The sequence below is a fragment of the Centropristis striata genome, chromosome 9 (assembly GCF_030273125.1).
Source record: "Centropristis striata isolate RG_2023a ecotype Rhode Island chromosome 9, C.striata_1.0, whole genome shotgun sequence".
Lineage (NCBI taxonomy): Eukaryota > Metazoa > Chordata > Actinopteri > Perciformes > Serranidae > Centropristis > Centropristis striata.
This window is the reverse complement of record NC_081525.1, coordinates 7,611,042-7,638,478: the sequence shown is the minus strand read 5'-3', so window position 1 is coordinate 7,638,478 and position 27,437 is coordinate 7,611,042. Positions and strand designations below refer to the sequence as shown.

Sequence of the window (27,437 nt, the reverse complement as noted above, 5' to 3'; positions counted from 1 at the left end):
TATCTTGTGGTCAGTTCAACACTCTGGTTTGGATCGAAATATGGCAACAACTACTGCATGCTTCTCCTTTTTATCTAGTGCCACCATAAGGATAAAATGGCTTGACAACGATTCGATTGGTTGCCATTACATTTCATAGAAACAATCATCACATTCATGGGGTCAAAATGTTTAATTTGTGCTTTGGTTCATCACCAAATACACAAAACTAAAGACTGTATCTTCAGATTCAGCTGTACTTTGTGTTTGAAATGTTTGCACGCCACACTGCAAAAAAGCCAACTTGTATTTTTTGGCCTAAAACAGTGATTTAAGTTGGTAAAACTTGGAAATATAAATTATTGACATTTAGGGCAATAATGTAAGTTAGCACAACAAAGGAAGCCAGTTGTATGCTCAAAAACAAGTTTGTGAGTTGTTGTTACTTATATCTTTAAGTTGGGGTTCACAGCAAGGGACAATAGTTCTGCTAACTCTTTTTTCTTTGTTGTGAAATGCAGGAAAGCGGTGAAATTCATTAGCGAAAGCTAGCGGCTAACTGATGCTAGCGGTGCTGCTTGTTACAGCTACAAGAGTAGCCATTAGCGTTTCAATGCTAACTCAAAATTGTGGTCGCAACCATAGACTGTATATAGGTCGCAACATTAGCTGTCATTTCATAGCGGCGTTACAATCGTGCCAATTTAGCACATTGCAGAAGTTAGCAGAAGTAAGGATTAAAAGTTATTACGATGTAAAATTATAAGTACAACTTACAGTTGAGTTGACAAAAATCTGAATTCAGAGTTGAGCAGACAGAAAAACAAAACTTAAAATATTTAGGTTAATTGTCCAACTTAAAATTTTAGTTAAAGTTTGTTGCCTTGAAATTTTGAGTTTACCCAACTTTTCTTATTTTGCAGTGCAGCTAATAAACTAGGATGACAAACATGGTGAATAATATTTGATCAGTTAGCATTGTTATTGTGAGCATCGTTGTGCCTCAGTACAGCCTCACAGAGCCTCTGGCATGACTGCAGGCTTTTTGTCTGAACAGTTTGGAGTGGTCCAATAAGTCTTTGGTTAGTGATGCATTAAAAAAGCATTAAAGTTGTTTAAATAAGCACTGCAATAGTCTAGTAGGTATTAGTTGTCGTGAAAAGGTTTTTTCTGAGCCCTGTGGTTAAATTAGGCTTATAATGATTCCAAACATCTCTTTGAAAGGATCTTCTTTTCCAAACTAAGCCATCCAAACACTTTGTGTTAATGGCATTTTTAAAGGAAAGTATCCAAATGAATATATGCTTCACTCAGCTTTCCATTTGACTGCCTCCACAAACAAAGAGCCATTTAACAGCAGTCCAAGCACATTATTTAATTAGCGCTGGCTTGTAGAGCCTTGTATGTATACAGATAGTGGATTTTGTTGGCTCATAAGCCTTTGTTTGTGTATCAGAGGCAGATTATATCTAGTAATCTACCCCTGAGTGTGAGCTGCAATTTCTCTGTTCCGTTAATATTCCGTGTCGTAACACAGCTTCAGGCACAATTAGAAATGTATTGTTGTCATCATTTGTTGTCTTCTTCACTGAAACTCTCCAAGGAGAAGTGGATCCACTCCTCGCGCTGTGTGCCCCACATTCTTTGAAATCGCCATTATTAATTCAGCTTAAGAGGCCCTCAAGATGTGTAAGACTCTGTGTGTGTATGTTTGTGCATGTGTGTATGCAGGCATTCTTGCACACACACACACACATACACACACATGTACACACACACGTACACACACACACACGCGCATGTTTGGCTGAGATGGATGCTGGAGAGAGTATCCAGGCTTCAGGGCTCCTGCTGACACACTGACCTCACACTGAATGGAGTTGGCACCAGAAGAAGACCAAAGCTTCGTCTTACATTGAAACAAGAGGCTGGTGTGTTCAAATTAAAATTTTTGGATGTAAAAAAACCCTGTCTTGCGTACCCGGAGGAAAAGATTTTTAGATATAGCCAGATTCGTCTCAGGCTGTGTTCACAACCGGTCCCTATTTACTGTACATCACATTACATTACAGTCTTCCATTCTATATTTGGGTGTCTGAATTTAGAGTGTTTAAATGTATCATCTGGTTACTGTCCTGCTGATTAAACTATTGAGGGAGTAGTCACAAGGGAGGGATTGCAAAAACAGCCTCAGACCTTTTATGCTAGTTTAGCAATTCTGTATGGACTCATGTGACCCAAGTTAGGCCGATGTGAATCCTTTCCTCCCGAAAACAACAAAATAAACATGATATCTACACTGCCCTTCAAAGCCTAACTGCAGTAATTACACAAAGGGTAAAACTGAGAAAAACGGCTTTAACATTTTTTATCTGGCCAGACAAATGGGTTATAGATGGGTAAGTGATATGACAATGATTTCTACCTGTATGGATGATGTCATTTTTATGATGATTGATTGACCTTTGACCAATGTTGTTGTCTTCTTTCAGCTTTTATATTTTGTTTTCAGTGAATAAACATTTTCAAATTGATTTTGTTATAAGTGTATTTAAAAGTGTTTAACAACTCTATTCAAAAATGTGTGTATTTTGAGACTTACTATTATAAAGAAATGTTGTATTTTTGTCTTAAAATAATCTCTCTCTTTTTTTTTTAACTTAATCACTATCTAGATAATATTTCCCTTTCAAATAAACTTATAATTTTTTTTATTTATTTTTTTTATGTTTAATAAGTATATATATCCAAAGCAGACCGTGGTAAGTGCAATTACTGCTTGGTTTTCAGTTGGATTTGGGGTTTTTTATGAAATTCATTCTCTGAAAAAAAGCAAAATTTAAATCTAAAACTTTGTCACAAGATAAAAAAAGACATCAAGGAGTTCATTTTTATTTATAACTCAATTTTGACCAAAAATCTAATTACTGTAGTTAAGCTTTGTAGGGCGGTTCGCTAATGTTCCAAGCAGGAAAAAAAACTGCATGGGATAGATATTTTTTTTCTAAATGCTTTTCTAATATGTCATCAGAATACTTGAAGAGTTGCAAGAATCACATACAAATCTGAAGGTTTGTAAACACTAAAGAAATATACATGTTGAAGTCAGCCATGCAGAAAGAATGCATTGGGCAAGAGGTGTGGGAATAGTGCAGTACCAAATGGGCAGGTCCCCCCTGGCCTTCACCTAGAAAATATTACTCAAAGAGACTCGTACCAACCAGGAAGAGACTGAAAAAACTACAAACATACCAAAACAACTACAAAGTGTTGCCAAACGACTGCAGCTAGACACAAAGAGAAAGACGACCACAAAAAGGGCAAAACAAACATACAAAAATAAACGCAAAAAGATCAAAACAACAACAAAAAGGCACAAAATGACCAGAGTGTCAGAAAACCCCAGAGAGATTAGTAAAAACTACAAAGAGACACAAAACACAACAAAAAGAGGCTAAACAACTACAGTCTGTCTTGTTTCAATGTAATTTGCCCATGTGGATGCACCCTAAACAGGTATATTCTTATTATTTTCTCAGTTGATGCTAACCATATGATTTTTTCTGACTTGTCAAATACAAATGACACACAGGTTCTTGCGTGGGATTACTGTATTGTGTAGAAATAAATTCCTCCCTTGACTCTGTGACACACTGGCAGGCTGAAGTCTTTTGTGGTGTAACTTCTTTCAGTTCTCTAAAGAAAAAGGCTCCAGTAGTACAGCTGTATTTTTTCCATGTGACTGTGAAAGGCTAACATGCTGCCTTTTAGCTTTTAAGTGGAGACATCATGTTTTTGTGCTCTGATCTCCAAAACCTGTTTTGTGTCAGGAGCATATGTTTTATAAGCCAAAGCCCTAATCAACAGATCAACATGTATTTGAAGACCTGGCAGGGATTAGGTTACCGTCGATCCTTTTTAAAGAGCCTTAAGAGCACACGGGGTCCCTGAGAGGGGAACGGGTTGTATTCAGCAATAATTTGTCATGCAGAGACAGCAGCTGTTCTGGTTGGCCATCTTGCTGTTTGCTGTCGTGAGGGCAAGGTGGTCTTGACCTCAGGGACTTCTAATACGGCAGAGAAATCATTCAAAATACTGAATGCAGAAAAAAGAACCACAAAATTTGAGTGATGTGGGGCCTTAACCCTTAATAGGGCACTCATTGAAATACTTGCAAATTCCAAATTTCAACCCTAGAGAATATTGGAGGATATTACGTACAGCCAGAATGTGTAAAAAAAAACATACGGACCCGAGGGAGGGGGGTAATATTTTGAGAAAAAAGTTTATGAGATTAAAGTGGTGAAAAAGTTGCTTTTTTTCTCCACTTTTTCTTGTAAATCTGCAACTTTTTTCGTGCAGATTTGCCACTTTAAATCTCTTAAATCTGCAACTTTTTTTCTTGTAGATTTGCCACTTTAATCTAGTAAATTTGCAACTTTCTTCTCAAAATATAATTTTATTTATTACTCATTTTCGATATCCGCCAAATATAGTTCTTCGCCTGATAAAGGGTTAACATCAACATGTTCTGAAAACGTATGACTTAGTCATTTTTCCTGATAAATCAGTTCAAAGATGCCTTTCATAGAATTAAACTGCATGTCATCAGCATAAATGTTAGTAAAGAGGAGACTTGTGGGTACCCATAGCGCCCATTTTCCTTCTGATATCTTGAGGTCAGAGGTCAGAGGTCAGAGGGCCGTGTTAAAAATCTCGTCCTCTCTAATAGCCTCACTTTCAGCCAAGATATCATGTCTGGTTGGTACCAATGTATTCCCTAGAATAGATCTTCTAGTTTCAACAGCTTCTCTATAGTCTGAATTATGATGATGTTTAGGTTTTAAAGCTGGTGTGCTCGACTTTTACAGCAAAATAAATGTCTATTACATTCAAGCCCTTGCCAAATTAGTTCACACAATGCTGATTAGGTATATAGCCGTCAGGGAAAGGCAAGACAAGGCAAGTTTATTTGTATAGCACAATTCAACACAAGGTAATTCAAAGCGCTTTACATACACATTAAACACAGCAAGACACAATTGAAAACAGTAAAAACAGTCAATTAAAACAGGGAAATAGAAATAAAAATACAAATAAGATAAAATAAAATAAGATACAGCAGGATAAGAACATAGATAAAATAATAAAAAACACAAGTCAGACATTGCATAGTTAAAAAGTAAGGGCAGTAGAGTACAGCAGATAAGTGTTAAAGAGCTCTTGTTTCATAGAATACTTGAGTTGTGGTGTGTGTGGTTTACTTTGTGTCAACCAGACTGAGTAAAAGGGGGTAGGAACCGAGGAGAGACCATGGTGATAGGAGTATGGTGGAAGCTATGGCATAAAATCCAAGAAAAGTTTCTGGAGCAAAGAAAGCTAGCTGTACAAGCTCAGAAAGAAAACACGTCATCTAAAACTGTACAGTGGGCCATCGGGGTTAATGCAATGCAATGGTTAATGAATTATGACAATGTTTAGATTTTAAAGCTGGTTTACTCGACTTTTACAGCAAAATAAATGTCTATTACATTCAAGCCCTTGCCAAATTAGTACACACAATGCTGATTAGGCATATAGCCGTCAGGGAAAGAGCTCTTGTTTCATAGAATACTTGAGTTGTGATGTGTGTGGTTTGCTTTGTGTCAACCAGACTGAGTAAAAGGGGGTAGGAACCGAGGAGAGACCATGGTGATAGGAGTATGGTGGAAGCTATGGCATAAAATCCAAGAAAAGTTTCTGTAGCAAAGGCAAGGCAAGACAAGTTTATTTGTATAGAACAATTCAACACAAGGTAATTCAAAGTGCTTTACATACACATTAAAACAGCAAGACACAATTGAAAACAATAAAAACAGTTTCAATTAAACAGGGAAATGTAAATAAAAATACGAATAAGATAAAATAAGATACAGCAGGATCAAAAAGTCAAAAATTGCGTAGTTAAAAAGTAAGGGCAGTAGGACCTACTGGTACTAAACCACATCAGGACCTACTCGTACTAGCAAAGAAAGCTAGCTGTATGAAGGGCAAACAAAGATACATTGTTTGTGTGATTCATCTCACTGCCAGAGGAGGGAGACAAAAGTTCTGCACAGCAGGTTTAATTAATTTGTAATCAAGACGGAGGGCGAATCTTGATCGCCAGATGCCAGTTTTGAACATATCATCCAGAGTAAATCATATGCCGGCTCGTCCTGCTACCATAGAAGCCCTCAGGACGCCATTAGCAGCAGCACTTTATATATTTCCAAAGAGGTGGTGAGAATGTGAATTACTGCTGCCCCACTTCCCCTCCCTCCCTCCCTGCCTGATGGGACCACCTTTAGGGGAGCGCTGCTACTCCCAGGGTGACACAGATGTTGTGCATCATGATAAATGCATTAAACATGACATATCACTGTACTTTACGGAACATCTCTCAGACTGGAGATGCTTTTATTCCAGATGTTTGAACAGAATGTGTGGAGGATGCTCAATGTGAAGGATCTTTCTTAAATTATAACATATTAGCATATTATCGTTGCATCTGTACGCTGACTAGATATTTTTGATATCTTAGATTTAAGCCACTTTTGCATTTTGATGATATATTCTGATTCCTGCTGATGCAATTTATAATTCAGTGCCTTTTTTGTCCCATTTGGATTTAACTGGACCAGCAGTTGGTCGCCTCTATTGACCTATCCCATTTTATATAAAAATTAATGTTTTAACATTGGGAATCCAAGGTCATTTTTGCTATTTTGCTTTACAAACAGTAATGAATAGAAGAGAAAGGCAAGAAAATTGCATTAAAGCATTAAACTGCTGTAGGCTGTAGATGTCTCGATGTCTAAATGTTTCTAAATCTGTGCTAGAAACACAAAAAATGAAATTCTAAAATTGACATTAAATAAGGTAGTTATGTGTAGTTTAAGGTACAAAGAATGACAATACAATGTACAGCTTTCTACAGGTTTCATCCACCTATTTATATATGTTATGACCTTATTTATACAATGTAGGGTTATGAGTGGAGGTTTTAAAAAATAAAAAAGAGAATCATTTTTTATTCTTACCTTTTCGTTTTTCATGATGCTCTAGAGGTGCTAGCAGATCTGGCCACTAGTTGGTAGGCTTGCCCTTTGTATTTGATTCAGAGACAGAGGTTTGTTGTGGTAGTACTCATCAGCCACATCTGTAAAGCCATGTTAACATTTCTTATTCTCACCAGAACAGGTCCAAGGGTGTAAAGTCTGCAAGATAGTATTTTTTTTGTTATGTATGTTGTGAACAAACAACCTACAACTGAATGTATGCATTTAATGTATGTAATGTAATGGATTAATAACAAAGCAAAAGTTTTCAGAGAACAGATGCATTACAGTCAGCTACACCACTCCTTTGTATGCACGAGTGACAGTCAGGTTATTCCTGAGTATGTGCAGTGTTTGTGAATGGTGTGTATGCATGTGTGTGTGTGTGTGTGTGTGTGTGTGTTCTTGTACTTCCTACATAGTGAGGACCGAAACACGTTTAACCAATAGAGTGAGGACATTTTTGCAGAGTGAGGACATTTCAGCCGGTCCTCACTTCTTTAAAGGCTTTTTTGAGAGTTCAGACTTTGTTTAAGGGTTAATGGTTACAGTTAGGTTTATATTAGGGTTAGGGTTGGACATTTAGTTGTGATGGTGAAGGTTAGGTTAAGGGTTAGGTTAAGGGGCTAGGGAACAAGGTTATTATAGTAAACGAAAACGAAAACTAGAATTGAAAAAAACATTTTTGTTAACTGAAATAAATATAAAAATGAGTTCAAAAAATTATAATTAATAAACTGTATTGTGTGGTTACAAAACTAACTAAAACTAAGTAAAATTATAGTGAAAATGTCCTTCGTTTTCGTCTTTGTCAACTTTTTCATACATAATGAAGATGGCTCAGACAAAGGAAATAAAGGCAAAATTTACTGTGACCTCTTTTAACCTCCCACCCAACAAATACCCCATTACAAAAAACTAAAACTAACACTAAAACTAATAAAAACTAAACTAAAACTAGCAAACTCACTCTAAAAACGAATTAAAACTAACTGAATTTGAAAACAAAAATTCACAACGAAATTAAAACTAAAACTAATGAAAAATCCAAAACTATTATAACCTTGCAAGTAAATTCACTGTTCCAATGAGAGTCCTCACAAAGATAGAAGTACAAGAATGTGTATGTGTGTGTGACTCACACACACATACGCATCTGTAGCATTTACATAAAATTCCCCCATTGGTCGGTCAGTCTGCTGATTTGCTTATCAGCGTACATGTATGGCCACACAATAACCCTCCTCCTACATGTTAACTATCAGTAATCAACATTAACAACAACTGGTGTTGTAAATATCTACTCTTTCTTCTTTTTTTATTATATACCTTATTTTCTGTTTAAGTTGTTTGACCTTTTCTTGTTCTGTAAATAAAAATAAAAATAAAGTTGTCCTCCAAAAGTGGTGGGGTGGTGGTGGGCCAAAAATGTGTAAACGTAGCATTTAACACTAGTGAAATAGATTTGGTCCCCTGACCCTTTGCCATATATGTTCCATGATCCACTATACTTTTCATCGTTCTTGCTTTTCTTTTTATTTTCTGTTCTATTGTGCTCAAGGACACGTTTTCTCTCCTGCTGCTCATTCTGGCCATGAAGGCCAACTGCCAACTCGTTGTTGTATTGATTTCATTGTTATGGTTATGGTATTGACATCAACCTGCCAAAGGGACTAAAGATGGAAATTAGCTGTTGGCTATAATCTTGCATATATATATATTTTTTTAAATATTATTTTTTTTGGTATTTTCCTTGCTTTTATTGAAAGTGACAGATAGAAAGGGAGTTGACAGAGGGGAGGACATGCGGTAAAGGGAGCTCAGGCCGGATTCAAACCTCTTGCATATTACATTACATTACATTACATGTCATTTAGCAGACGCTTTTGTCCAAAGCGACTTACAATAAGTGCATTCAACCTGATGGTTCTAGACATAGACCATAGGAATCAAGTTAGTACATAACTTTAAGAGCTAACTGTCATCACTAAAGGAGTGCTATATGTTAAAGAAGGAAAGAAGAGAAAAGAATAAGAGCTTTTTTTTTTTTTTTTTTTTTAAATATATCTGTTAGGTGACCATGACTGACCATGACTGTCTGAGGTCCTGATGTCGGTGGGGATATTTACAGGCATATTTACGGGCATATTTACATGTAAATCTTTATTAACATGTAGCCTATTGTCCTTGTTTAAAATAAATGAACTCAAACTCAAACTCAAACTCAAACTAAAAAAGGAAAGAAAAAAAGAATGTGTGTGTGTGTGTGTGTGTGTGTGTGTGTGTGTGTGTGTGTGTGTGTGTGTGTGTGTGTGTGTGTGAGGGTAGGAGGGGGCAGGTACCAGCCTTTGAGCCCCTCCTCCAGCCAGCCACGGTGCGCCTCTGTTCCAATGGAAACAGGTGGGATCCCCGCACTCCTCCAATCACACCCTCCCTCCGTGCGGGGTGGGGGGGGGAGTCCAGGGCAGGAGGCAGGACCCAACCAACTTCCACACTCACCACAGGAGGAAAAGTCGGGAAAACACATCTGTCCCCGCATGTCGCTGTTTCTGTTGGCCTGCGTGTGTTTTTAAAGCTGTTCGGTTGAATATTAGCAGGGCAGCGGTGCGCCGGAGCGCTGCGGAAGGAGTTGCCGCCACTTGGCCGCTGTTGAGGCGGTGTAGCAGCGTTTAATGCTGGGACGTTTCGCTGCGATGGAGAACATGCACTAACCGGATTGGGAATTGCTTTTTTTTCTTTATTGGATTACTCGCGCGGTTAAACCGACCCGGTTCGTTTTCTGTTGATATTCTCTTGGTTCCTCTGGTAGTGTGGAGTACTAAATACTTTTAAAAATGCCTGCAAAAACCAAGTACAACCTTGTTGATGATGGGCACGATTTGAGGATCCCGTTGCACAACGAGGAAGCATTCCAGCATGGGATCAACTTCGAGGCAAAGGTAAATTCACACGCAGCTGTAAAGTGTAAAAAAACAGGTTAGCGTCTCATTCAAATGCAACCTGTGTTGTTAAATGTAGTATTTGTTGGTCAACCTGTCTGAACACTTAGCCTGACCTGTTTTTGAAAACAATCCATAAGTGAAATGACGTTTTGAAACCGAAATCTAATCCTGGGAGATTCGGCTCGCGAGCTAGTAAAGTTCAGACATTGAAGTTAATCATTACCTGAACTGGACACTTGAAGTGTTTCAGTACAGAAGAATCAAGTAAGTGTCAAATATATGTTAATTAACGTGTTGTACCTGTCATATTTTACCTTCCTGTCGACAGTACATCGGCAGTCTGGATGTGACGCGGCCGAGCAGCCGAGTGGAGATCGTGGCTGCGATGAGAAGAATACGAGTGAGTTGAATATTGACAAGACTCAATTTGAAATCTTGCATTTTTAATACTTTCGCTTATCAGCTAATGAGCATGTCTTGTAACATACCATGTAAGGTGTTTTAAGATGAATTATGGCCCGTTGCTGTATTCGGCATATCGCCACACTGTTAAAATAATCGCCTAAGTCATTTTTTTTGTCAATATCGTTTTTTTGTTGTTGCCTAAATCATCTCCTCATGACGCCGGCCACCTATGGTAAAATCACCTACATTCTCAATTGATCAGATCTTGATTTTACCCCTTTAAGATAATGGCCTATGTCAAGTGTGTGACTTAAGCGGATTTATTATGGCTAAGTCAAAATAAAATGTGACTTTAGGCTATTTTTTGAACATGCCTTTGTGACTCAAGCAAGATATGGTAACATTTTATTTTGACAGGTGTCTACATAAGAGTGACATGAGCGTGTCATAAACATGACATGGGATGTGTCATGAAGATTAATGACACTTTGAAGTAACATTAATGCTCATGATACTTGTCATGTCATGTTTCTGACAGGCTTGTGTGACTCTCATGTAGACACCTTCAAAATAAAGTGTTACCATATCTTGCTTGAGTCACAAAGGCATGTTCAAAAAATTGCCTAAGTCATTTATTTCTCTTAAGTTACATAATTTACACACAATGTTATTACTGTGCCAATAGCCATCCTTTGTTACATTTTGTTACACTTTTGGTGAAGTTTTTTGTGTTTCCTGAAAAACTTGAAAAAAATGAGTTAGGCGATTATTTTAACAGGGTGACGATATGTATGATTAACCAACAACAATTTACATCATGAAATCCTCAACTTTTTGATTTACTGACCTTCCTGGTGAAGCTAATTTTGAGTTACGTGAATTGAAATATTAATCCAAGTGGTTTGGTTATTATTATTTATGATGCCGAATTAAAGACAACACCAAAATTGTATATATGCAATTATTGCTTTGGGGGAATTTTGCTCACTCGCTCTGATAGAGAGGGTTCAATTGTGAAATATATACATGTGCCAATTGGACTACTTTGCAACCTTTCCCACTGAAGCCACAGTGAGTGGCACAACAAATCACCAACCAACGGATGACTGAATACAATAACTACAGCATTATCACTTATCCATAGACATATGAGTGTGATTTGTAAAAGCACTTTGGAGTTTAAACGTTCAGACTTTGCACTGTCCCCGGCTCGGACTGCCTGGCGGGAGGCTTGGTCTCCCATGTGCTCCATCACTGTTTTGAAGTTTGCTTTGAAGCAATGCACTGGAGTGTGATCTCTCCCCCCTTCTCTCGCCCTCTTTCTGCTGTGTAAACCTAAGATTTACAGCTTTTTCAGCTCCAGAAAAGTAGACTTAATCTTAATCAGTGTGTCTGTCAGCTTGGCAGCAGTTGGCTTAGCAACCTAATATAGGTTGTGCCAGTGGTGTAGAGGAGGTATTTGAGGATTATGGTGATGAACTGGTAGGTGTGCTGTGATTAATCGATGATACCTTAAAGACCAAAGACAGGGGCAAATACATGCTACCTCACAGGCAACGCACCAGCTTGTACTTTACCGCCAGAATTTTTAAGGATTATAAGGATTTTTGGAGCAGAACTTACAACAAAACAGCAAATAGTAAAATTCAGTAAAATAAGGCTTCACTTTTCCTGACATTTTTCGGTAACGCTTTATATTAAGGTCCTTGTAATAACCATTAATTAACAAGTAATAAGGCCCTTGTAAGTCCTTACAAGATGCTTATTAACATTATTGTGTGTTTATAAGCTTATATAAGTATTAATAATGGCATTACAAACACCCATGATCCACCCATTATGTCTTTGCCATGCCTTCATTAATCTTATTTTGTTTGCTTATTGATATTAAAATATACTTTATTGCTCATCTATTATAAGTTAACTATAAGTTAACTATGCTTTTTGCAACTACCGGATCTAAAGCGAGAACAATGCCTTATTACTTGTTAATTAATGGTTATTAAGGACCTTATTATAAAGCGTTACCCATTTTTCTTTTTAAATAACTGCTGTTTTCTGCTGAAACTGACCAACACTCAGAGTCTATATCTACTGCATGTGTTTAAGTTGATTCCACCCACTCTAGGAGCAAAATGTTCTTATTGCCCTTTTAAGAGAAGTGACCCACTCCTATAAAGTGGACCTCCCAGCGTGCTGCCATGGCAGCTGTTGTTGTTGGCAGGAAAACAGGCTTTGGTTTGGCTTCTCCAGTGTGAAAATGGTTTGACACTGGCTTGACAACACAATGGAGGGAAACCACAGGTATCCAGCTTGGAAGAGAGGTCACACTGGAAAGCATGAGACGAGTGGAGTGGCTCTGAAGGCGTTTGTTGTACTTGGGCAGCAAGTGAGCCAAAGCAACCTAAACTGAATGTTTATTTGAGTGTACAAACCTGTTCATTACCTTATTTGACAAGAACAGTAGTAACTGTTTTACATGAGATACTGAATTTATGCTTACACCATATGCAATATTGTGATATAATAAGTTGTAGTTGTGTCGTATTTGACTCTGTGTCTGAAAGCAGAAACCACCGTTATTCATTTTATGTCATCCGTTGTTTGTTATGAGGTGTGTTGTGACTTAAATTGGAGGCTCAAAATTGGCACATATGTGGCGTTATGACTCAGGAGTCCGGGAAAAATAGATTCTTAGATGCATCATGATTCTCTCTCTAGTGTGTGTTTCGAAGGCTGTGTGTGTGTGTGTGTGTGACTGACTGACTGAGAGAGCGAGAGAGCGAGAGAGCGAGAGAGAGAGAGAGAGAGAGAGAGAGAGAGAGAGAGAGAGAGAGAGAGAGAGAGAGAGAGAGAGAGAGAGAGAGAGAGAGAGAGGCGGCAGTGGCGGATGTTTTGTGAGTGGATGAAGAGAAGAGTTTAAAATCAGCGTTGGATGGTGAAACATGACGAGTGTCAGCATGTGCATCGTGTTTGCATCCTGAGCCAGGCTTATACATCTGTTTATTGTAATTTAATTATGGATTATAACAAATATGATATGTGTTAAAAGTGCTAAGTAGTAATGAAGTGTGGGAAAAAAATGTATGCATCCATTTTTATGCTTTATTTTTTTTTTTAAACATATGTTTATTGCACATTTTGTTAATTTACAAACGGTGGGGACCGTCATAACCACAAAATAAATAAGTGAAAAAAAATAAGTAAATAAGTATATACATACATATATCTATACACACACACAGATACGTATAGATGTCCGTAAAGCTCTAAATGTGTATGCTAAATCAAGATAAAATAAAAAGATAAATAAATCTTTAGTTCAGCTTATCATTCCAGCCATCTACTTCAATATCATTTTTCTTGAGGAAGTTTTTAATATGACCACTAAGCATGTCACAATAGTTACAATTTCAACTTCTCAAGCTCAGCAACACTAATCGAGGTCATGCCAGTGTATTGTGTAATTGACCCATTGTGTTTACATGTTTGTTTACATCAGAATGTCAGCAACATAGAAGCAGGTTTTCCTGAACATTATAAGACTTTTTTCACAGTGTCTTAGCAGATTGAACATAACCAAAAAAATTGAATTAATATCATTGTCGAACTGAAGCAACAAAAGGAAGCTTACTCAGAGGGATTATTGTTTTTGCTCCCCAAACTGCTGGGTGTTTTTCCTGTTAAGCAGCTCCAGAAAGTGCTTGGGAAGTGTTTGCTGACAAAGCATGATAAAGGCCCAGATCAGAGGCTTCTACTCTATCTGTTGAATGAGCAAGAACAAACAGGCACATCAAAACAATGACAATGTAGACCACATTATACACAGAGAAACATTACTGTTTTTCCCATGCTTAGTCTGTAATAAATAGAAAGATTCAGAAAGCCTTTCCAGATGTCAGCAAACCTGTGCAGTCTCTATCAAGGGTTGGTATATACACCTTCAGATTCACAAAAGTCCCAGACTGTTCTCCCCTTAAAAAATGACCGCATAGTTGGCCGTAGTAATTATATGAGTATGAAACACAAAAGTTGCACCTCAGGTGGGAGTGGAGGCAAATGGGTGGAATAAACCCAGGACTTTCTCCCAGGAGAACGCCCTTTGTACTAGATGTGAAAACATAAGTACTGTATTTCCTCAATTTAAAGCCGGGCCCCTATTAATGACCGGCCTCATTTAGTAACCGGGTGTAAAAACAATTTTTAGTTAAAAAGAAAAGCCGGCCTCTGTTATAAGCCGGGTCTCTCTGTTATGTCAAAGTCTGTTCCCCGTCGATATGTGTCCCCCTTACCTTAACCTGCACCAACCTGACCCCTGACCCCAACCAGTCCTCCTTTAAGTTGTTAACATGACCCCAAGTTTACCTTAACCCCAAACAGTTCTCTCTACAAGGCCTAACCTTAAACTGAAATCCTAACTCCAACCGTGGAGGTGATGCTACGGAGAACACCATTCAGGAAACATCATTTGATGGTAACAGATTTCAACACAACACCTGTATTTTGAAGTTTGGCCACACAAGTTAGTACTGTAGGTAAATATGGTTGTTTCTCCTGCTGTCCTAGTCATTCTGTGTAAAGTCGAGCCGTTTACGCACGTTCTTCTGGGCTTTTTAGTAGTTAAGACATTTTAAATCCTGCTTAAAATGAACATTTAGCGTGCTGTTCATTGTTTGTTTACATCCGAGTACTTACAATATGGCTGACATCTGGGTAACTGGCTACAATCTGTGTGTAAAACACTCTAAAAAGTGCCGGTCAGAGCTGCTCTGATTTTCTTTTTTAATAAAAGCATCCTTCAAATAATAGCCTGCCCCTATTATTAGCCGGGTCCCAAACTGATTTTTTATTAATAGAAGCCCCGGCTACTATTTGAAGAAATTCGGTAATCCACGAGATTCAAACAACACTTAACTTCCGTTCCTCATGTTTTAACGTAACTGTCACTTCCAGTAGCCACATCGTCCTCATAACTACTTCACTGCTGGAAATTAAGCACATTTATTTACTGTTTTATAACGCCTAACCAGGAGGTCATCATTAAGTGGTTTTGTTGCCTAAATTCAATGAAACTGCAGCCTTTTTTTTACAACAGCGAACCTTACAGTTATGCATTGTAATCATGATTATAATGTGTGCACTATTTTTTAGAAAGTACCCACTCTGTACCAGCGAAACGCTCATATTACTTGTTTTTGGTGGTTGACACGACCAATTCTGTTGTTTAGGTTGGAGGTCCTTTTGGTTTTTCAGTTGTTAAGCCTTGCAGCCTTTTCATCTGGCAGAGGCTGCAATGTAGCCACAGAAACTCTGCTCTTGGCCGCTTCAAGCAGTCTTTGCTTACCATTTTCAGAGTACTTGAGGGACAATGAAGCAAAGCCTTCTAGTTTCTAGTCTGCACTCTAATCTAACTTTTGATGGCTTGTGGAGTTCCTGAGAGAAAGTTTGGTAAAATGATGCTCCCCACAGTGTCTGGTATTTTCCAAGATTTCAATCAGCCTCTCTTTCTGCACAGTCAGTGAGAGCTATGCTGGTTGCCGGGCAACCGCTTGATGTATGGTGTCATTGTTCATTGTGTGTATGAGTCACCTGTAAGCCAGTAGCTGATAACAAACTAATGACACGGCAAAGCAGGAAGCAGCCACCTACAGAGGAGCAGTACACACACACACACACACACACACACACACACACTTTGGGTTGCGCATGTTATTCTGGAATGATTAATTACTCTCCAGGAGTAAACAAGGAAACATAGCTGATCACAGATGGAAAAACAATTGAAGCCTCACTTGGTGAAACTTCTCTCCAGCAGAAAAATGTATTAGTTAAAAAAAGTTTTGTTAACAAGTTTAGGGTTGCAATCCACAATAGTTTTAATTATTTATTTGATGTTTGTTTTTTTGGCGATTGATCAATTAATCGTTAGCTTATTAAATGTCAGCATAAAGTGGAAAATGCTAAACATTTTTTTGTTGAAGCTGGCATTTCTGTTTGATAAATTACTTACGAGTTGAATTGATTAAACAAAATGTGCTTGTTTTTCTGACTACAAACCAAACTAATGAATTGATGGACTAATCATTCTTGTTTTTCATATTTTTGGAGCTTTAGATTAGAGAACATCCACCATAAAGCCATCTTATCTCTTTTCACTCTGTTCTCGCTGTCAGCTGAAGTCCACACGGAGATGAACATGCTGTGTAAGATAAAGGCCCTTATAAATTTAATTTATTATCATTATCTGGCAAAGTCTGGTAGCAGCTTATCTGGTTAAAAGGAGAGGAGACCTTTACAGTGAATTAAAGGGATTAATTTCTCATTAATCTGTCTTTGCTGGGTTAACTGTCTGTATGAAGATTGAGCAGCATGGGATGAGAAGATTAGATGTGTCTGAGGAGACTGAAAGAGCATAACGACGGTGCTCGAGAGGGAAGAAGAGAGGAACAGAAATGCTTTGTCCATCCCTCCAGGTGCGAGGCTGATCAGTCTGGACCAGGATCCAATTAATTGGTGTTAGGGTTAATTTATCATTGGATCAGTGTATGCTTTCATGTCCTGTTTTAACACTTTACTGTTTAAAAAAAAAGTCAATTTTCATGTGTTGTACAGTGCTGTTAGATCCAATCTACAGAATTGACCAGGAGGCAGTATATTAGCATTGTAATGATCCATCATTGGAGAGAGTCATAGTATTGGCCATGAAGTGGCTTGTTGGCGGCCATGTTTCCTGTCTAACCAGCATCAAGATAAGTGGTGCTCCTGTGATTATCATAGATATTATATCTTATATGCCACCAAGGCTGAACCTCATCAGCTATGATCTGGAAATGTACACCTTGAAATAGTAAATTATCTGAAAAATTAACAATAAACAAACAATAAAACAATTTTTTTAGATGCAATAACTGACTTATTATGGGTTTTTGATGATACAGGGAATAACAAGTAGGTAAATATCTGACAAATTAGGGTAACTTGTTATGACACACAACAAACACACAAACAGTCAAATGCCATATCCAGGGTTTCCCCATTAATTACCTGATTAACCTAATTATCTGTCCAGCCATAGTCTCATGTGCTGCGCTAACATCACATTTCAAGCTACTGAAAGTATATTTATACAATTCATAATATAAAGTTATTTTGCGTTGTGTTGTGTTGGGTGAGTGTCTGTCAAAGTAGACGCAAGCTTTTAAAGCTTAAACTGTGACTAACTGTTCTAAACGCATGCAGCTTTCAAAATAAGAGCACAGTGTCGACCACAGAATTTACAAGAAAACTGTCAAATTAAGATGCCTTAAATAAAATATTCAAGAAACCTTCATTGTCCTTTTAAAATATTTCTTAAAAGGTGTTTGCCCTCATTTAGCTCTGAAAGTGCACAAGATTGATGCATTTTACTTATAAATATACTAAATTTTCTCCAGGATGGTTCCTCTGAGATTGTGACACGGTCAGTGTTCCTTTTGCAGACCCCCCAGCCGTCTTTTATACATCTGCATAGTTTGTTTTTCATTTCAAAATAGCCTAGCCAAGCACATTGCTTATCTTAGCAACAGGAAAGTTGACAAAGGTCCTGCCGGAGCACTGAGTTCAAAGTGGGTGGGACTGAGGATCAGGCAAGGGAAATGTCGATGAAAAAATTAAGAATGATGGCACTGAACTTAATTCCTAAAAATTATTTTTCTGACCGACTTCACAGAGATAATTGATTTGTGGGGAAAAAGAATCGTGACATTTCAAGAAGCTGTAACAACCATATGTTTGATGTTTTTACTTGATAAATGACTTGTTAAGATCCTAATTCTTTGTTATCTGACAAATTTACAGAATCATTGTTTCAGCAGTATTTATTATGAATGACTCAGACAGAAGTTGCGTCATCACCCCAAGAATAAAACTCTTTGGCAAAACACAGACAACTCTAAAAGAAATCCTGAAATTTTAAAATGATTGAATATCAGTAAAGAGCAACTTAATTCCTCCATCTTGCCAAATTGTGCCTGCAGGGATCAATGCAGCATCACATTAACATGAAGAAGTGGTAATAATCATGGTGAGGCGGTACATTTACCTGTGACAGCTAAGTTTTATGACTCCCTGAAGTAATTACATGGTTGTTAGCACCTTCAACTTAGACTTTGCATATTGTTCTCTGCTCTGTGTGCACAGCTAAATAAACACATACAGTGTTTACACTCATTATGATTTACCTCAGCATATTCCCCATCACGCCCTCTTCATGACTTTGTCTGGAATTTATAATGGTATCCTTTATTTATTTTTATGTTTTCAAATGGATGTTTTAATGTAGAACCAGTGGGTAATGGTAATGGTAATGATGCTGATGTTGACAGTTAGGGGTGGGCGATATGGCCCTAAAAGAATATCATGATATTGCACGCTATTTTTGACGATATTAGGAAATACTTAAAAAGATATAGAAAATATGATTTTTTTTGTCTGTTTAAATAATTAAAAATCTAAAATCTAGTTTGAAGTGCAAATCTCAACAGTCTTCTTGTAAATTCTGTGGTTGATTCTCTTAACACACCGTGCTCTTATTTTGAAAGCTGCATGTGTTTAGCTACAGGGAGTAAGTAGCTTTTTGTGATTTAAACAACTTAAACCACTACATCAAGAAGTAGGAACGTTGCCAATATCATGATATGCATTTTTTTTAACCATAAAAAAAATATACCGATATTATTGTGAACGATATGATATGGCACACCCCTATTGACAGTCACCTATAAGTGAAATGACACCTATAGTGTTGTTTATTAAGTAATTTGTCTCACATGTCTCCTTTTAATTAATGGCTGCTGGAGTTAACCTGCCTCCGTTTGATTGACGTTAACAAGATATAGAAGCTGTCTAATGAATCCACCCGGATTAACCAATGTGCTTTTCAGGAGACATGTCCTGCATTAAGAAAGAAAGGTCTCCAAACTCTCTTTCATCAGCTGCTGTTGAATACTAAGGGATTTTGTTTTTACGCCTTTTCTTTATTTTTAATCTTATTCTTCTGTAACTTGTTTGCTATACAGCTGGTCACCTGAGGCTAGTGCTGCATGCACTTTGCAATCATGATGGAAAAAAAAATATATATTTTCGAGTTTCTCCTGCAGTAGCTATTTTTTGTGCGGACTCTGTGCACCGATACTGTGTAGGGTCACGGCTGTTTGTGAAGGAGATGGCTCTAAATGAATGTGCACAGGAGAAACACCTGTGTTTGAAGTGGATTGATAATGCCGGGAGCTCCTCGCACACCTGCTGGAGGGTCAGCGAGGAGCTCTGGGGACCGCCATCTGCATACTGCCCCGCTGTAGAGACACAGAGCAGAGACACAGAGACACAGAGCAGAGACACAGAGACACAGAACAGAGACACATGGGAGCAGAGACACATAGGAGCAGAGACGTAGAGACACAGAGACACAGAGACACATAGGAGCAGAGACGTAGAGACACAGAGACACAGAGACACAGAGCAGAGACGCAGAGACACCGAGACACAGAGCAGAGACACAGAGACACAGAGCAGAGACGCAGAGACACCGAGACACAGAGCAGAGACACAGAGATGCAGAGCAGAGACGCAGAGCAGAGACGCAGAGACACAGAGCAGAGACACAGAGACACAGAGCAGAGACACAGAGACGCAGAGCAGAGACGCAGAGCAGAGACGCAGAGACGAGACGCAGAGACGAGACGCAGAGAAACAGAGCAGAGACACAGAGACACAGAGCAGAGACACAGAGACACAGAGCAGAGACACAGAGACACAGAGCAGAGACACAGAGCAGAGACGCAGAGACACAGAGCAGAGACACAGAGACACAGAGCAGAGACGCAGAGACACAGAGCAGAGACGCAGAGACACAGAGCAGAGACACAGAGACACAGAGCAGAGACACAGAGCAGAGACACAGAGACACAGAGCAGAGACGCAGAGACACAGAGTCACAGAGTCACAGAGCAGAGACTCAGAGACAGAGCAGAGACACAGAGCAGAGACACAGAGACACAGAGCAGAGACACAGAGACACAGAGACACAGAGCAGAGACACAGAGCTGGCCCTTGGTGAGGAAAGGGGTAGAAGAATTTGCTGCGAGCGGGTAAACAGTGAAGCCTTCTATTCATATAACAAATGTCAGTTATAGGGTTATCTGCATTAGAAGTAAAACAAAAACATTTGGTCATAATAATCATCCACTTATCGTGATCAAGTCTATAGCGAGTCTATAGACTTGATCATGTCCGTCCTGGACATGATCGCTATAAGCAGATTTTACTGTACAGCCATGGCCACAATTTATGTGGCCGAAAACCAAATGGGAACGCGTCCATCCCGGTTTATTAAGAGCTCGGCAAACTTGGCTGCCCTTCTCCACACATGCCTGAGTACGAGCCTTACTCACCACAGCAACAGTGGAGTAGCAGCTCTGTTTGTTAAACACATCTGACTAACAGACGAGGCTGAGTCACTCCGGGCAGTAACGCTGCCATGTCAGGTCAGAGGAAACACACTCGTGTGCTGCTCCTGTCTGTCTGTCAGCTGCCTCACACACACTCACGTACACGCCTCCCTGTTTACCTCATCACATTAAAAACAATGAGATGATGGCTTTGGGTAGACGAGTGTTAAGCTCACTAAACTGAGGATTGTTTTTTTTGTTACCAATGTAGCTCTCTGCCATTTAATCTGCATGATACTTTGACTTAGGGCTGGGCGATATATTGATATCAATGATATATCGATATATTTTTTAATGTGATATGGAAGTAGACCATATCGCATATATCGATATAGTTCAATTTTGCGCTGTGATCCTTGCTCCAGGCAAACTGCTTTATACAGTATATAAATGGGCTTGAACTAAACTAGGGTTTGTCATATTTAGGTATTTTGCATCGTTCATTATTCTTTTCTCATATAAATATATTTATTTCAGAAAAAGATTTGTCTTTTGCCTGCCATTTAATATGCATGATACTTTGACTTAGGGCTGGGCAATATATTGATATAAATGATATATCAATATATTTTTTATGTGATATGGAATTAGACCATATCGCATATATATCGATATAGTTCAATTTTGCGCTGTGATCCTTGCTCCAGGCAAACTGCTTTATATATAAATGCTGCCCTTACTAGGGTTTGTCATATTAAGGTCTTTTGCAACGTTCATTATTCTTTTCTCATATAAATATATTTATTTCAGAAAAAGATTTGTCTTTTTTATTTCATATGCTATTTTTATTTTAGATATTTTTTTATTTATATGTGCACTTTACGGAGCTGTGATTTAAAAAAAAAAAAAAAAGGTTCTCCTGTTATACAATATTTATGTTCACTTAGATAAACGGTTTCAATAAAACTACTTGTAATACGTCATATTTGGCTTTGACTGAACATTTGCTCTCACTTTGGGGTAAAAATATCGGGATTAATATTGTATATCGATATTCAGCCTGAATATATCGGGATATGTATTTTGGTCCACATCGCCCAGCCCTACTTTGACTGAAGGTGCCCTTCGCTCAGAGAGGATATTCATTCCCTAAATTAAATCCTGCTCACTGACCCTGTCCAGCAGTGGTTCTGTGTCATTTGTCATCACATGGCTGACATCGTTCTGCATTAGAGGGTCTACATTTTAATATTGAAGTCAAATTGGTAACAGCCTCATTTGGGTGAATATTGTCACCTGGAAGATGCAGAAGAAAGATTAATCTAATCTAATGTTTGGACTGTTTGATCAAAAAGTTGTTTGCTCTTATCAAGGCGTGAGCGCTTTACAGATCTTTGTTATCAGCTTCCTGTTACAACACCACAGCGCAAATATTTGTAGCAAAAGACACAGGTTTTGCTTAGAAAATTGGTAAGCAGATGTTTTATTGGATTTCTAATAGAAAACATTGCAAATTAAATCAGTCCAAAATGCAATAGTTAAGAAAGTACACAAATAAACTGAAAATAGTTTCTGATTCAAAGCTTGTTATTTAACATGTTAAAAGTTAAGAATCAAACTTTTTCTTTAAATGGCTTTTTCGTAGTTCTTCGTTGACGGCAGGTGTGATGTGTTTACTGTCCTCTGCTCCCACTTGTGAGTCACTGCTGCCTCGTTCAGTTTTAAAAACGGCTCTTTTTAAAGAGACCTGCAATGCACCTCACAGTAGAAACTAGAGAGCAGGAGCATCTGCTACCCTATAAAGGTTATTACGCCATTTTTCAGACGCAGATGATAACCAGGGGCCCTTTGAACGTCCTGCAGTCTCCGTCACATCAGCAGATGAAGGGGCCTGCTCCTTGTCGAGCACCTGTGCATTATGGAAATGTGCTCTCCAGTAAATAAAACCGTTTTGAAGAATGGATTCAGTGAAATAGTGATGGAGGGTAATGTCTGGGGGAAGACGCTCTCAGATGTGATGTGTTTATCCTCCTCCCTGCTGTTTTCAATTGGGGGAAGAATTCTTTCTCAACTTTAATGTATAAATAAAAATAAACCTTGTGTATAGATATCTTTGAAGAACATTTTTAAATGTCTCTTTGTGCTCTTCAAGCCCTTTTCTCTATCTGCCCTGAGCTCAGATATTGTTCTGAGACACCCTTTTTCTTTTTCTTTTTCTTTTTCTTTTTCTTACTTAAGGTCGCAGTTGAAAGGTCAAAAAGTGAGCTCATAATGACCCACGCATGGCTCATTACCCTTACTCCCTTTACTCCTGCTCCTCCTCAGCTTCTGATTTTCTGCACTGGAGGTGATTGGATCGGTGGATCAATTGAGTATGATGGGTATTTGTGTAGCTCATGTCAATGTGCTGTTCAGTGCTCTCTCCGCGTCACGTTTATCTCCACAGTTGCCACTTTCTCCTTATCCCAACCGGCCGTGAGGGCTTAAAAGGGAAGGCTGTAAATGCCATTCAGTGCTTTTAACAGTGGCTAATGCTTAACTAGCTTTATTGTTCACAAGAGAGTAAATGAGCTGCAGACTATTCAGAGATGGCATGTATACAGTCTGAGAGAGTGAGTCAAACCCTGCGAACGTGTTGCTGTTATCTGGCTTCCAGTCAATCTGCTGCTTATTTACAAGATGCAATATGGAAATGGCTTATAGCTGAAGGCACAATGCTTACTTATGAACGTTAAGCAACTCATAAAGAGAATATAATGATTTATTCAACTGGATACTGCAGGAGGCAGCCTTGCATGAGAGCAGATCTGGAAAAGTCAATTTGAAAGCGGGTTGAAATTAAAATTAGCCAAGAGGTTAGAATCAACACAAAATCAGATGTAGGAGTTAAAAAATAAAAATAAGCCAATTAAATATAATTTTTGCTATGCACTTAATGAATCTAGGTAGCTCGGTTGCCAAGGCGGCATGCCGAACATGAAACTTTAATCTCTGTTGACTTAAGACAAAAAATCCCCCCAAAACACTCAAAACATTAGGTAGCTCAACATCAACAGTCACATTAAAAAGGTTATTTAAACATGTTTTTTGTGGCAGCAAAGTGTTTGTATAATTTATATTCCGTTTATTTGTGTTTGGGTTACAGTAGCAGTAGGCTTAGCACGGTAACCTGGACACCCTTGTCCCCAGTCATGTCTTCCAGCTTCTCTGGGGGATCCCGAGGTCTTCTCAGAGCAAATTGGATATAAATAATCCCTCCGCTGTGTTGTAAGTCTGCCCTGGGGTCTCCTCCCTGTTGTATCTGCCTGGAATCGCTCCAGAGGGAGGTGTCCAGGAGCTTGAACTACATGCACCGAACACAGTGAAGGAGTGGTGTTTTTTTATCCAGCCTGCTCAACCGGCCTTTAACACATTTAAGCCGGGAAAGCAGATACGCGGTTTTGTAGTATTTGTAGTTTTTTCCACCTATTTTCGGTCTCTTGGCCAATGAAATGCATCAGAATACATGTGGGAGTGTCACAATGCATCATGGGACTTTTCCAGAACTTTTAAATCATCACCAAAAAGACACAAAATGACCAAAAAGGACACAGAATTTCCAAAAAAGATACAAAATTATTTAAAAAAGACACAGAATTACCCAAAAAGGACAGAAAATTATTAAAAAAGACACAGAATTACCCAAAAAGGACAGAAAATTATTAAAATAAGATACAGAATTACCCAAAAAGACACAAAATTATTAAAAATGACACAGAATTACCAAAAAAAGACAAATTTTTTTTAAAAAAAAGACACAGAATTACCCATAAAAGACACAACATTATTAAAAAAGACACAGAATTACCAAAAAAGACACAAAATTATTAAAAAAGACACAGAATTACCAAAAAAAGACACAGAATTACCCAAAAAGACACAAAATTATTAAAAAAAGACACAAAATTATTAAAAAAAGACACAAAATTACCCCAAAAAGACACAAAATTACCAAAAAAGACACAAAATTACCAAAAAAGACACAGAATTACCAAAAAATGACATAAAACTACTAAAAAAAAAAAATCAGGTTTTAGGGGGTTATTTTAAGATCGCCCATAGGTTTTCCTCGCATTTTTTTCCAGGCATTTTAGGCCTAAATGGGTTAAGAGTCCAGACACCCTTCAGTTTGGTTGTTTGGTCATCACCCAGAGCTCATGACCATAGGTTGGACCGTTCAGGCTCAGTTCTTTCATCACCATAATAACAACATGTATGCTGTTATGTATGCTAACATACGCTGGCCAACACAGCCTCAGGGTCTGCTAAAAAGTACACAGAAAACTGAAACCGACACTAAAAACACAGCAGCAACGTCAGACAAATAAAGTGCCGGATCAGGCGGAATATACGGCTGTACCTTATCATTTTTTTTTTTTACTATTCGTGTGTTTTTTATAAGGACAACCCATTCCTTATTTGTAACTTCCATATACTGTATAGACACACCTCCTGCCTGCCTTCCCCAGTGAAGCTCAGGACTGTAAATCAAGCATCAATAAATTTCTCTCCTGACCGGTCTGTCTCTCTCCACCACAGCTTTGCAAATTCTCTTCATCTTTCCCTCTCTCTCTCTCCTCCCCAGTCCCACCTCTTTCCCCTTTCCTTCACCTTTTGATTTTACCCCTCTCTCTCTGTAGCGTACGAGGTGCTAGCCCCCTTTCCATCCCCCCATGCTGTCCTTTTTTTTTTCTCAGGACAATCTGTTAAGCCCTTCACATTGTTCTGCCCTTCATCAGAGGCCGAGTGAAACTTTGGCTGATTCACGGTTTCTTTTTCTCAGAAACGGAGGGAGCTTTGTCAGTCCCTGCTGTAACTAATGGAGACACTGACTTAATTTGATCCCTCCCTCCTCATAATTAACGTCCGCTGTGCCACTGAAATATATCTCATCCCACAGAATTTTTATTAACATTTTAATCACGAGAACATTAAATATAAGATAGACATCCAAGAAGCAGGTCTTCTTCTCCTGGTCGGAGGAGGATTCTGCTGCCGATAATGTTGATGTAGACATAAAATTGCTTAATAAATTCAAAAAGAAGGTAGACATTTTCCTTTTTATTTGTATTTATTTCAACCTTGCGTGTAAATGCAGCCATAAACGACAATAAATCTAATAAACTTTCAGTGCATTTTACCTTTTACATCAGCATTTTAGAGAGTGGAGTCTCCGTATAGATATACAGTATCACTACAGATAAGTCGGGGAATTAATCCTGATCCAGAGAGTTTGGATGTTTGTGCATGATGAAGATATCCTCCTGTTTGAGGAGAACACACACACCACCCTCATAGCCTCCAAGCTGGCAATGACAAACTAGGCAAACAGCCTCAAACTGAGTTGTCAGCAGTATTAACTGCACTCCAATTACATCCATACCTCCTTTGATCCCTCCCTCTCTCCATCTTTTCCTTTTTTGCTTGTACTTCTTGTACGCTCCGATGCCGCTGCTTCACTTGTTCATCCTCTTTCTCTGACAAGATAATGTAATGTAATGGCACACAGATGCTGCTGGATTCCCTCCCAGCGTTTCATTTAGACTCGTTTTTTCCCACTCCCACACAGACAGTACAAGCACGGCCCAGCGCACCACCTGACTCTCCACCCTCCTGCTGTAAATGTCAGCAATAAATTGGGGGATGAGTCCTGGGTTGCGCCCTGAGCCAGGCGGCGAGACGGTGATGATCTAGGAGATTTGGAGGTTGATGTTGAGTCGGTTGCATCGTTGACATGGTTGCCCTGCAGCATCAACATGGGATGTTGCAAGGGGAAATGATGCTGCGTCTGGCTGAGCGGAGAGCTTTCTGAAGTAGAGGAAAGGTCAACTTCACAAGAATAGGGATGGGATGGAGAACCGGTTCTATTTGAGAAAATGCTTGATCCTGAAGGATCCCGAAGGATCGTTTGCCTCCGAGTTTATCACTTCCTGTTCTCAATGTTGGCGTGTTTTTGTGACAGTTATGCACAACTCATTTCTCTATCTCTACACGGTTGAAATTTGCAACAAGAAGGTGTGAGTGGAAGGATTCAACCACTGTGGAGCCATGTAACTGTCCTGTCTCTACACTGTAAAATAAAAATAAAAATCGTAAAACAATGGTAAAAAGTCTGGCAGCAAAAGTTGCCAAAGTTATTTTTCAGATAATGTCCTTTAAATGAATGTATTATTTTTTTTAACCATTTTTATTAATTAAATATAAAGTTTTACTGTAAGAATACAGTAAGTTGCCTTCATTTTACATTCAGCAATATGGTGTGTATTTAACTTTTGTCAAATAATACAGTAAATTTATGGAAAATAACATTTAAGAGTTGCTCTATTTGTGTGTGTGTGTGTGTGTGTGTGTCTGTGTGTCTGTGTGTGTGTGTGTGTGTGTGTGTGTGTGTGTGTGTGTGTGTGTGGCAGAGCTGAGCCTGAGGTGTCCTCACTAAGGTGTGAGGCTGCAGCAGACGTGTGATGGCTGCTGTTTAACTGCTGTCTGGATAGCTGTGTGTTCGGGGGGTGGCACTCTGGCACTCGTCTGTCACCTTGTCCTCTTGATTTTCTGTCTTTAATGACACG

General features: G+C 38.6%; 1 protein-coding gene across 2 annotated transcripts in view; it reads left to right on the top strand.

Annotated features, from left to right (window-relative positions):
* The first annotated feature begins 9,418 nt into the window (after window positions 1-9,418).
* LOC131977406 (carboxyl-terminal PDZ ligand of neuronal nitric oxide synthase protein-like) overlaps window positions 9,419-27,437 on the top strand; it is a 266,401-nt gene continuing 248,382 nt past the window's right edge. For both annotated transcript variants that reach the window (XM_059340693.1, XM_059340692.1), the window contains exons 1-2: window positions 9,419-9,997; window positions 10,329-10,400. In XM_059340693.1, coding sequence (XP_059196676.1) covers window positions 9,893-9,997; window positions 10,329-10,400 — 177 coding nt within the window. In that variant the 5' untranslated portion in view covers window positions 9,419-9,892. The remainder of the gene's footprint in view (window positions 9,998-10,328; window positions 10,401-27,437) is intronic.